General features: G+C 35.6%; 1 protein-coding gene across 1 annotated transcript; it reads left to right on the forward strand.

Moving 5' to 3' along the window:
* The first annotated feature begins 8,820 nt into the window (after positions 1–8,820).
* LOC113301652 (protein NTM1-like 9) lies at positions 8,821–12,317 on the forward strand. Its single transcript, XM_026550440.1, has 6 exons — positions 8,821–9,180; positions 9,331–9,584; positions 10,138–10,443; positions 10,607–11,005; positions 11,185–11,616; positions 11,718–12,317. Exons 1-6 carry the CDS (start codon positions 9,015–9,017, stop codon positions 12,024–12,026), a joined length of 1,866 nt encoding a protein of 621 aa, XP_026406225.1. The 5' UTR covers positions 8,821–9,014; the 3' UTR covers positions 12,027–12,317.
* Positions 12,318–13,077: the final 760 nt, after the last annotated feature.

A 13,077-nucleotide genomic window follows, 5' to 3' on the forward strand; every position in this document is an offset into this window, starting at 1 on the left:
ATTTCTAGGCTGCTCTTCGGGAGTATAAGACCGGATTATTCGTTGGTTCCTGTTCACCTTGATCTTTGTATCAAAAGACGAAACAAAAAGAATAAATGATAGATATATCTGTGGGAGACATCTTTGTTTATATGTTTTCGACTTGGGTCGTAACAACTCTTAGGTGTGGGTGAGATCAACTAAGGGAATCAAGTGCGCAGAATCCGGCGTGGTTTTAGTGGCGTAAGGAACGCCACTGTACCTTAATCGGTGTGAGACTTGGTTAGGGATCAACTACATTCCATTCCGAAGTTAACTTGTAGTAGGATAGAGTATGTAGCGGCTTAATACAGTGTGGTGTTCAAATATGGAATAGGTCCCGGGGTTTTTCTGCATTTGCCGTTTCCTCGTTAATAAAATTTCTGGTGTATGTGTTATTTCTTTTCCGCATTATATTTGTTTATATAATTGAACTATAACAGGTTGTGCATAGTTCATCAGTTGATAAATCCGACCTTGATTATCGGATAGAACTTGATTGACCCTTGGGCATTGGTCTTTGGTACCGTCCAGGTTATTTCTCATATCAATCAGGCTCAAAAATTTCTATCTGTTCGATTTGCTGATTGTATTGAGAAAGAGAGATAAAGATTTTTGATATATTTCTTGATTGAATCTCACTTTTAAGTTGATGCTCTTGGTTTTATATTGGAGTTTAGTCCATACATATTGCCAAACGAATTATTGTGTGTGGTTGTTATACCCCCGTTTTTTCAATTGGTATCAGATTAGGCAAACACGCTAAGACCTTATAAGTTTATGTTTGCAGTAATCTGACTCTATGGACAGAAGTGTTATCTCCATTAACGTACCGCCAGTCTTCGATGACTTTTTATGCGTGCCTTCTTTTTACAAACGCGTGATTTTCAATCATGGGTTCATGTTGTTAATGACTATGATCCTCCAATGGTTACAGTAGATGGTATAACTGTTGCAAAGGATATTGGTAGATATAATGAAGTTGAGATTCTTGCTGCAAAGCAAAATTCCGACTGTTTAAATGTTACCATTCACGCCATTACCCCAGATCTTCAGCACCATGTGACTATGTGCACACGGTCTAAAGATGCTTGGGATATCTTAGAATCTGTATTTGAAGGGGGTACCTCTGAGAAAGAAGTTAGGCTTCAAAACCTAAATTCTGATTGGGAAAATCTCCGTATGGATGATGAAGATTCATTTGATAAGTTTAATCACAAAGTGTCTAAATTGTTAATGCATCTTCTGCATTAGGTAAGACTATTCCTGAAAAGGACATTGTGATGAAAATTCTCAGATCGCTGCCAGCTAGATAAGATTCTAAGAAACATGTCATTGTTGAGGGAAATAACCTTGAAACACTTTCCAGAAATATGTTGTTGGAAAGTTAAAGATATTTTATCATGAGCATATATCCAAAACTGGAAAGGATATTGCATTCAACGCATAAAAGAACACTAAACTACTTGATAAAAGTAAAAGTGTTGGCAACTCTATGGATGATCCTATTGAGACTGAATCATCAGTGATGTGACATGATCATAATTGTATGATCATAGTATTAGGGAATTAGACTACGAAGTACAACGCTTATCTTTTGAACTTCGTAGATATGACATCGACATAATCTTGTATATATTGTTATGATTATGAGAATGGGTTATGGTGAAGATTTTATCCTAGGAAACAATGTTTTACATTCGTTTAAAGGAAGTACATTCATGAACTTGTTTGGTGAATCGAAAGGGAAATCATTAGGATTATTGGTTCGGATATTCATTGCAAATATTTGGATGACCAATATGTGTGAGATGGTAGAACCGATCGTAACTATGTTACGTATCTTGGTATAACTAACCATAATGATTTGGTATGACTAGTTTTGATTAATTGGTGTAAGCGATCCTAAGTAATCACCATGAGATGGTATGATCGATATTTGTGATTGGCATGACCGATCATAGCAAATTGTGTAACCGATCCTAGTAATTGGTGTGACTGATCACAGAGTGTTGTGTAATCGATACTTGTAATTGGTAACCGGTCTTGGTAACTGGTGTAACCGGTCCTAGTAACTGGTGTGACCGATCACAAGCAATACACGGGAATATGGAACCAATCCTGGTAACTTGTGTGACCGATCACAAGTATTTCCATGTTAAATTATAACCGATCCTAGTTATTGGTAGAACTGGTTGAAGCCATGTATGTGATTTGATATTTGATCAATCACATAGTTATCTTGGAATATAGGTCAACCAATTCTAAACTTGTTTGGAAGTGTGGTATAACTGATTCCAAGAATATAAATCCATGTAAATATGAATAAGGATTTACAATGAAAAGATGTCAACATACTTTGGACATGTACAGTAACTCTTATCATTTATTGTTCAAAGATATTCCTTAGCGCTCAAGGAGATCTTGTGCCGAAATAAATTGAGAATCTTTTAATTAAGGTTTTCGGTTTTATATGCTTTAATTACCATCAATTAAATGCATATCTCTAGAGAATAAAATTTAGTAATGTGCATTTACTAATTGGAGATTTTCTATTGACAGATTTCATAAATTTTGGACAAGCATTTATTGGAATTAGGAACACCGAATTTCGCCATTCATTGCATATCTTGAGAATAATTTCGGTTTTGGAAATTCTTTGGTGTCCAAACATCCTTGGTCTATGAATACCTAAGTTCGCATTTCTAGCAAACCATCCTAAGATCCAGGAAAACTTCATTTCTTGTTGTTTCTAGTGGAGTCGTCTATTCGGAGAGGAAAGTATCCTAAGTAGGTGAAATCTCTTACGACCGCTCGTCTAAAGAATTCCGTGGGATCAAGAATCTCTACGAGTACCGTTGGTGGGAAACTAGATAATTACAGTGTTATTAGTTTTAGATTGATTTGATTGACTAACGGTTGTTGAAACTTTGATTGCACCAAGTTTTTTTATTCTTGAGAATCTTCTCTTCTGATATAAGATTCACTCAAACTAGATCGAAGTATCGACGGGATCTTTAGAACTGTTGTTAGATCTAAAGACATCTTGTGATAATCCATTATTAACAGACTTCGTTATGTGTGTGATTGATCACAAGAGATTCAAGTGGTGTTGTGCAGGTTTTTATTGAATATTAAAGAAGATTTGAAAACGAAAAAGATTTCTTATTAGTTCTCATATCTTTGTGTGTTCCCAAACCTTGATCGTTTAGGTTCCAACTGGAATCGGATTTATTCGATTGATTAGTTGCATGAGATCCGCATCGCTTTATAGTTTCTCGTTGAGATCTATACTGATTGATTGCGAATCTTAAATTAACTGCTTTGGTAGTTATTGGATAGATTGATCTAACCAGGCAAATGAGTTTATTAGATTAAACGGAAGATCCTTTGTGTATGACTTGAGATATCTTTATCTTGAAATAAGATTTTAGAACGATTACCCATGTCTGTATACAACACGGTATGCATATCCAGTATGCGAACTGTATTGTGATAATTCAGGTCCGGAACTCTTGTTTGCATACCTAGTATGCAAATGGATTTACTGGGAAGGACCGAACTCTTATTTGCATACCTAGTATGAAAATGATTTTACCTGAGTTGGGTCCGGAACGGTTGTTCGCGAACCGGGTTTGCTAATGGCTTGACTAGGCCAAGGTCCGGAGCTGCTGTTCGCGTACCCAGTTTGCGTACACAGTGGTTAAGTTTAAAATCGGTTATGTATGATTCTCGTGTTCATGAACTAAAACATTTATGATTTAAGGAATGCAAATTAACTTTGCAAACCGTGGCTTAATGTTCATGAATTGATTCTTGTATAAGTACTTTGTACGTTTGTGAATCAAACCGATTTCGTTTCAATTTGTTAATGAATATTTCTATGAGATAGTGAACAATTGAACAACTCTATTTGAAATACAATTAGATTCATTTGGTTATCTATCATGATTGATTGATCATCATATTTGATCTAGAAGTGTTAGATGAACACATCTACGTCAAAGTGTTAATATGGCTAACTTCGGTTAACTGTTATTGATCCAACCCAATATACACATTTTGGTACAGTTGGTCATATCTAAATATAAGTATATTTCATTTGTGTGTAACAAGGTAAGACATCTAACGGTGGAGATTGATTGCTTAATTTCTAAGCGGACTTTGCTTGAATCTTAAATCAGGATTTCATCTAATGGTGATCATTGAATTCTTTGTTACTAAGCTATCTTAGCTTTGATTGTAAGCAACCCTGATTTGAAAGACTATATAAGGGAGAACTCTAGCAACTGGAAAATATAATCCCGACGCTTTCTTGTGTCCTAGTTACAAACTAGAATCGATTCTCCTTTAACATAGGTTTTCCAAAACCATTATTAGGTTAACGACTTGAAGACTTCATTTTGGATTCGTGATGCCAGATCTAACTATTTTCTCTGTAGTTGCGTATTCTGATCATACTTGTTCTATCGTATTGAGTTTTATATTCTCTAAGATTTGCTCGAGATTCGTCTCTGATAGGTAAGATATAAAAACTAACCACAACAGTTCTTCGTCTCAGACTCTTGTGATTCCGTAATAACTTCTTCTGTTAACCAGTTAGGTTATTGTGAGGTGACTAATATTTCCAGGCTGCTCTTCGGGAGTATAAGACCGAATTATTAGTTGGTTCTTGTTCACCTTGATCTTTGTATCAAAATACGGAACAAAAAGAATAAATTATAGACATATATGTGGGAGACAAATTTGTTTATATGTCTTCGACTTTGGGTTGTAACAACTCTTAGTTATGAGTGAGAATCAAGTGCACAGAATCCGATATGGTTCCAGAGGCATAAGAACGCGACTGTACCTTAACCGTTGTGAGACTTGGTTAGGGATCAACCACATTCCAGTCCGAAGCTAACTTGTAGTAGGCTAGAGTCTGTAGCGGCTTAATACAGTGTGGTGTTCAAATCTGGACTAGGTTTCGGGGTTTTTCTGCTTTTGTGATTTTCTCGATAACAAAATTTCTGGTATTTGTATTATTTCTTTTCCGCATTATATTTGTTTATATAATTGAAATATCACAGGCTGTGCATAGTTCAATCAGTTGATAAATCCGACCTTGATTGTTGGATAGAACTTGATTGACACTTGGGAATTGGTCTTTGGTACCGTCCAAGTTAGTTCTCATATCAATCAGGCTCACGGATTTGACTCTGATCGGTTTGCTGATTGTATTGAGAAAGAGAGATAAATCTCTTTGATATATTTCTTGATTGAGTCTCACTTTAAAGTTGGTGCTCTCAGAATTATATTGGAGTTTAGTCCATACATATTGCCGAACGAATTATTGGGTATGGTTGTTACCCCCGCTTTTTCAACATGTATTATGGCTCCGGACCTATAACAATTGCGCCATTATGTAAGCTCGTACATGTACTGTCCTGTATCCAGATTTACAGTAGTTCTATATCTCTCTAATAATCAAATTTGAAACATTCTCGAATAACATCAATGACACATACCACTATTTCAGGTTATTTTCAAATGATTAACCTGAATCACGATGTAGGTCATAAATAATAAATTTTTCTTAACCAAATTCATCAAGTATGAACAAATGTTCTTAAGCTTAGTCAACGTATTTTGAAAATAATTAACAAGATAAACTTGACTTGAAATTTATGTCGTGCATGTGAAGTTCAATTTAGTCATGTCATGCGACATTGTCTTATAGATAGAAAGGTGAAAACTTGAGTAATAGGTGCTTCAATCTTCACTTACCTTTTGTTCATGAAGTTATCCAAAAGCTTCGGTTGATCTCCGCCTTCAAACGGCAGAACACAGTGATGTCTGGTACTCAACTGCATACTTCTATCCTAATACGAGACTTGACTAAATGTAGACTAGAAATCAAGATATAGTTTTGATCAACTAAATTTGACAACAATCTTGAGATAACAACACTTGTGAGTTCGATTGAGCAATGCTCTAATAATGTATACCGAGTATGTGTACCCTTAAGACAAAAACATTTCAGGAACTTTCGGTATCCATACTAGGTATGTGCATTTTCCTGAGTTTACGAGTCAACAAAACTTTTTGGTATCCATATCGGGTGTGTGTACCAAAGGTCGTTGCCGAACTATAGTTATGACGGTACGTGTAGTACGTGTACTATGGCTCCGGACCTATAACAGTTACGCCAGTACGTGAACTGGTATATGTACTGTCATGTATCCATATTTACAGTAGTTCTATATCTCTCTAATAATCGATTTGAAACATTCCCGAATAACATCAATGAAACATACCACTGTTCCAGGCTATTTTCAAATGATTAACTTGAATCATGATTTAGGTCATAAACAATAAATTGTTCCTAACCAAATTCATCAAGTTTTGAACAAATGTTCTTAAGCTTAGTCATTCATATTTCGAGAATAATTAACATGATAAACTTGACTCAAAATTTCTATTGTGCAGTGCTTTAAAGTCCACTTAGTCATGCGACTTAGTCTCATTGATATAATGGGTGAAAACTTGAGTAATAGGATGTTTCAGTCTTCACATACCTTTTCTCGATGAAGTAGTCCAAATGTCTTCAATTGATCTTCGCCTTCAAACGGTTGAGCACATTGATGTCTGATACTCAGCTACACACTTCAAATTCTAATTAGAGACTTGACTAAATGTAGACTTGAAATCAAGATATAGTTTCGATGAACTAAATTTTACAACAAGCTTGAGATAACAACACTTGTGAGTTCGACCGAGTAATGCTCTAATACATACAATATTTTTGGATAGCTAAAATGTACTTCTTCAACATCACCATGAAAAACTTGACCGGGACCTTTAAAAATGTCTTCCCAACCATCAGGCAAAAGAGGTTTTAATACTTCAATCCCTTCAGTCAGGTATTTAATCTTTAAAGTCTCAGTAAACTCACTACATGATTCATCATCATTGAGACACTGCAAAAAATGCCAGAGGAAGAGTTGGGAGAAGCACCATAAAAACCTCCTAAACTGACAAATCAAAATGTGTAAGATGCTTCAAACATGAAACAATAACTAGACCTTGGAGAGTAGAATTACAACTGATAAACATTTTCTCACAATCTTCACCATGACTAAAACTTATGATCTGAGAAGTCAAGGATCTCCAATAATCACAAGCATACATTTTCAAATAAGCAAAAACTGTAGAAAAACTTCAACAAGAATGACATGTCCTTTATAGTACATTACTGCAAAACAGCTTGAAAGAAACATACTAAAGCTGGAAAAACAAAATAAGAAGGTTCACATAAAGAAATGAACTCAAACAAAAAATATAGACCAGAGTTCAATATTTAAAATGACACACAAAAAAAGAGTTCGTTCTATCAGATGGAGACCTTATTCTGATGTTTTATTCTTTCAGATGATACCTAATTTTTAACAAAAATGTTAATTCTTTCAGATGTATACCTTATTCTTAACAAAAAGAGTTCATTCTTTCAAATAAACACCTTATTCTTAATAGAAAAAAATTTAATCAAATCAAACCGATGGTAAAAAAAACCTAATCCACAGTAATGAACTGCACAAAACAAATGATTCAAATAAATCTAATTCATAGTAATCTTCGCATATCAATAAATAACTCAAAACTCAGAAAAACAACAAGTAATTGACTAATCTACAATGAAAAAATATTCTTCCCAAATACATGTCAAAACAAAGGAACGACTATTTTAGAAAATTAACATAGATCACAACCTACTAAAAAAACACAAAACGGTTCATGATTCATAATGAACTGAACATTTTTGATGATCTGCTACGCAAAAAACTGATTTCAACTAAATCACAAAGATCAACGAGTATGAAACTCACCAAAATCAAGAAGAATTCCAAAAATAAAACTTCGAATTAATCTCTGTAATTGAATCAATCTTCATAATCAAAAATCAAATTAATCTCTTTAATCGAATCAATCTTCGTAATCAAATCAAATCTTCATAGGTCTAGATCAATCTTCGTAACTCTAGGAAAAATTCACAGCAGTTGAGCAGCAGAAAAGAAAACTCCCCGAGAGCTAAGATGAGACCAGAAAGGAGAGAAAAAATAAATTTGGAACTGATTTCTTCTTTCTTATATATATGTATGGATAAAAGAATATTATAATAATTAAAATAAATTAATTTTGGGAGGTTTATGCCATCCTATAACCAAACAATAATATTTTGGACCAACGCGTAATATTAAATTATACTGTGTAATAAGATCAAATTTCATAATATTTGTTCAAATTATTTGACCCACAAAATATTTGACCAAGTTAGTATGATCAAATTGATTCATTTCTGTTGATATTAGGATTATTTGATAAAATTCATGCTTCAAAAATGAAAATAAAAGTTGACTATTGGACCTCGTTGGCACACACCGACGTGTCCTATGGAAATATGATGGTTAATTGCATACGCCGCAAGGCACAGAATCCTGATATCACACGACAACACCAAGAAGCAAAACTCGTCTCCTTCTTGGAAGATTCATATACAGTATTACGCGCACTATACACGCTTCCGGTCCCAGTACGGAAAGGATGACTTTAAGGATCCTACGTGGCATATTCTTATTCGTTTAGTGACAATTTTCACTTTTTTTACCCTATTGTACCCTTATTTGCCACGTCCAAATATCGACGATTTTACTTATACTGGTGTGGTATTACCGTAGTTATGGATAACGGTAAGGGTATAACTGAGCATGGGTAATCGTTAGGGGAATAAAACGCGTCTCCACTTGGTCTTCTACTTCAGAGCTCTTTTTTTCTACTTCGTCATTTACAGAAAACATGGAAAGAAGAGAGAGAGAAAATTAAAGTTTTTGATTTGAAGTTGATTCCTTTAGATTTTAAGTTTACAAATTTCTGGGTTCTGTTCTTTTTATTTGGTTGGATTAGATTTTGGGAGTGATTTTTAATTTTGGTTTTGTTATACAAAGAGTAAAAAAAAGATGGCGGTAATATCTTTAGAATCTATGCCTTTAGGATTCAGATTTAGTCCAACAGATAAAGAATTAGTGAATCATTATTTGAGGTTGAAGATCAAGGGGAGAGAATCCGAGGTAGAAGCTATTCGTGAAATTGATGTTTGCAAGTGGGAACCTTGGGATTTACCTAGTAAGAGAAAACCCTTCTCTTCTCCTTTAATTATTTTTAGATATTATTAAATCAATGGTTTTCTGAAATTTTCTTGATTAGATATCAAAATCATATTTTTAGGGTTTTGTTGAAATTGAGTAAATTTTTTTTATTTGGTTTTGTTTTCAGATTTGTCTGTGATAAAATCTCCTGATATGGAGTGGTTCTTCTTTTGCCCAAGAGATCGTAAGTATCCGAATGGTCGTCGTTCTAATAGAGCAACTGAAGCTGGATATTGGAAAGCTACAGGAAAGGATAGAACTATTAAATCCAACTCCAATTTGATTGGTATGAAGAAAACCCTAGTTTTCTACCGCGGTAGAGCTCCTCATGGTGATAGAACCCCTTGGAAAATGCACGAATACCGGATGAACTTCGGGCCGGTATGATTTCTTACTCTCTAATTGTGTAGTTCTGGTTAAAATTTCTATAGCTATTAGCTTTTGGTATAACTAAAGTTTGGTTTTTGTAGCGTTTTAACCTAATCTGACTTCATCTTTGTGACATCTTGTGAAACTACATTTGATAGAGCCAAAAAATGGATATATTTTTAGAAATCTGTAGATTAGAGTTCACTGGGTAACTATAGAATGAGAAAGAGAAGTGTGTCATTTAGCAGCATGGGGTGTTAGTGATAGAATCACTTTAAACTCCAGGCCACCTATCTTAATATATCGTTTTTGCTTACTTCGTCAGTTCCCAAAATGCTTTTCTCAAGCTAGTTTACAGTATATGAAACCAGGTTAGGATGTAATCTTTAACATTATACATGGAATATTTGGAAAGTAAAAACTGATTGAACTTTCAACGGTGTCCTTATCCTTGTCAATGCTAATTTTGTTTGCTATTTAATGATTTCGGTTTTGTAATAATATATTGTACAAGTGTTAACCCGTTAGTTAATTAGTCCTCCTTTTGTTTTTCCACTTCCTGTAGGGATCCTTTGTTCTCTGCCGCCTATTTTACAAGCCAGACGAGGAGACTGAATCTAATGGAGATGATATGGAACCTACTGGTTCATGTCCTACTCCAACCAAATCTTCTCTCGAAGAGGTACCTTCAAGCCATACAGTGGTCCAAGAAACGTCGGGATCAAATCTTCAATTCAGAAAGCAGCAGTTTGATACTGAGGCTGATAAACCAGATAACACCGCCTCCAATGATCTAGTTGAAGAGAGCCACTGCAACAGTAACACTGCTTCTGATGTGGAAGATCGTGTAACGGTGAAAGGTGTTTGTGAGGTGAGGAAGAACTTTGGCATTTCTGTTTCTTATTTACTCTATATAATATTTCATATTTCTTAATTATTTTAAGGAACTCAGTAATTCCGTAGTATTTTTGTGCATCACACTTTTGCCGTATGCGCAAAGGCTAAAAAGGATCTTGTTTGTTATCACTTTTCAGGTAAATCCAGTACCGCATGATGATTCAAGGATTTCTACGGTCCCAATACTTGAGCGATTGGATTCCAAGGTTTTCTCACCGTTGCAATCTCAGATGCAAGCTGACTTGGGATCGTATGACATGGCTTTCAATTTTGCCAATGACTTCAGCAATGAGTACAACGGGATGCTGCTTCAGGATTGTATGGACGATACATCTGTTTCAAACTTTTTGGATGAAGTTCTCAATAACCTTGATGAGAACTCGTGCGAAGATTCCACTAGTCTGAAGAACTCAGGTCTTGAGGACGGCCCATTCGGTGTTCATATTACTTCGTTAGAAGCTAGACCTCAGATCTATGCATCTGGCAAGGATAGTGGATCATGCAGTGACACAGACACTGAAGTGGCACAAGCACAGGTAGAATTTTTGACAAGTCCCAGTATATATAATACGGTGGTGGTATAAGCCCACAAAAACTTGTGATTTAGTATCAAGTGTTTTTTAGTCCTTGAGATTCTTTTGTTTCGTCGACTGGGTCATTAACTAATCATTATCTCTGGTAATTGATTCTTTCCACATCATGTCCTTGTGTGCAGAACTCTTTGACTTTGAAGGACGCATGGTGGTTTACTGAGCCATCGAGCGCAAACGATTTTCCACAGATACAAACTGCTTTTGCATATGACAGTGTTGGAACCAATTATGGTGGGAGTTATGGAAATATGGGTTTCATCAAGGACGAATCTATTGGCCAAGAAGCTGCTTCCTCTGCTGATTCAACCTTGGAAAATTTCTGTTATCCATTGGATAATCTTGCAGTCCATCAGAACAATAACCTTGTGAACAACATCAGTGTCAGCCATGGGCAGTTGCAATCAAGTTCGCAGAACTTTATGGCTCAGGGCTCGGCCCCGAGAAGGATTCGTCTACAAAAGAAACTTTCTCGTAGAGGAAGAGTATTGTCGTTCAAGGGACGAGACCTGAACAGCAATTCACAAGAGAATGATTCTAAACCAACAGCAACTGATGTAAGCATTTTGCCTAGCAAATATAGTTTTCGTAATTCTGTTATCTCATTTAATCCGTATTGAATGTGACCATTGGTAAAAAAAAAAAATTCTGCTTGCAGGTTTTTAAAGAGGCTACGGAGTCTACTAACAGTGAAACCTCGACTTTTGAGGTGAATAAAGAGAACATGTCTGTCTCTTCGGTGACTTCCATCAGTACAAGGTCTGAAGATAAGAAGTCAAGCTCCTCCGAGAGATCAAGATCAAGATCTAAGGGTGATATTGAAACTACTAGCAGAGATCAGAAAACACAGAATGTATCTGTGAATGCTGCTCCAACATGGGGGTTAAGTTATATGTATGTTTCAATTGCCCTTGTGCTAGTGGTTTCAATCGGGCGATGGCTTTTTCAGGGGTGTGGAAATGCATGACATCTTCTTGATGGTTAGAAAAATGCTCGAATATTCATTTTGGTAGAATGTAAAAAAAGGAATTCCAGTCTCTCTCTATATATAGCATAGTAGTATAGTATTGTGTAATAAAAGAAGGTGGATGTATTAGCCTAGCCTAAGTAGGTGTGAATGGGATATTATGAAGTTTTTGGTGCGTTTTATTAACAGATAGTAGCTGATTCTTCTTTTTGTACAGCTTTAGTTGCATGTGTTTCTATTTTGAAGAAATATGCATTTCAATGTGGAAATGAATTACTATGACTTTTTCAAGTTGGTTCGTTCTGGAATGAAGGTAGTAATAATCAAGTACTTGATATTTTAAAGAACTCGCTTGGGTGAAAATTTTGTTTCAGAATATAAAGGTAGTGACAAATCACCTAGGTGACCAACTCTGTGGTACAAAAAATCCGGTCATTATTTATAATAAATTAAAACAGTTTCATTAAAAAGTGGCACAAAAATCCCAGATCAAATAATAATGATCAAATTTAGTTTTTGTTACTTTTAAAAAAGCCAAACATATCCTTTTAGCTTTTCTTCTTCTTCTTCTTCTCTCCTTTCTTTTTTCTTCCGTCTCCTTCTCCCCACCACCATTACCACCAGCTGCAACAACAGATCTCCACGAACACCAGCAGCAACACCTCCGTCTCTTTTGTATTGTTTTATTTCAGATCTATCACCAACAGTAGCTCCGCTACCACCAAACCAGCCGCTATGTCCAGATCCTTCACCAACAACACATCCACGAACACCTCCTTCTCTTTTCTTCTAGTTTTTTGTTCAGATTTATCACCAACAGTAGCTTCGCCACCACCAAACCACCTGTTATGTGCAGATCCGCCACCAATAACACCTCCGTCTCCTCCATTAACACCATCATCACTACTTCAGCCTCCTCCTTTTATCATCTAAAACCACCAATACCTTCAAATCCGCCACCAACACCTGATCCTCCTTTTATCCTCTACAATCAACACAATACTTACAGATCCGACCTCATTCAATCCTCTACAACCACCAACACCACCAC

The sequence above is a fragment of the Papaver somniferum genome, chromosome 8 (assembly GCF_003573695.1).
Source record: "Papaver somniferum cultivar HN1 chromosome 8, ASM357369v1, whole genome shotgun sequence".
In the NCBI taxonomy this organism is placed as follows: Eukaryota; Viridiplantae; Streptophyta; class Magnoliopsida; order Ranunculales; family Papaveraceae; genus Papaver; species Papaver somniferum.

Coding starts and splice junctions, on each gene's coding strand:
- LOC113301652 (XM_026550440.1), top strand. CDS start 9,015: ATGGCGGTAATATCTTTAGAATCTATGCCTTTAGGATTCAGATTTAGT. Junction 9,181..9,330: donor GGAACCTTGGGATTTACCTA/GTAAGAGAAAAC, acceptor TTTTGTTTTCAG/ATTTGTCTGTGATAAAATCT. Junction 11,006..11,184: donor CTGAAGTGGCACAAGCACAG/GTAGAATTTTTG, acceptor CCTTGTGTGCAG/AACTCTTTGACTTTGAAGGA.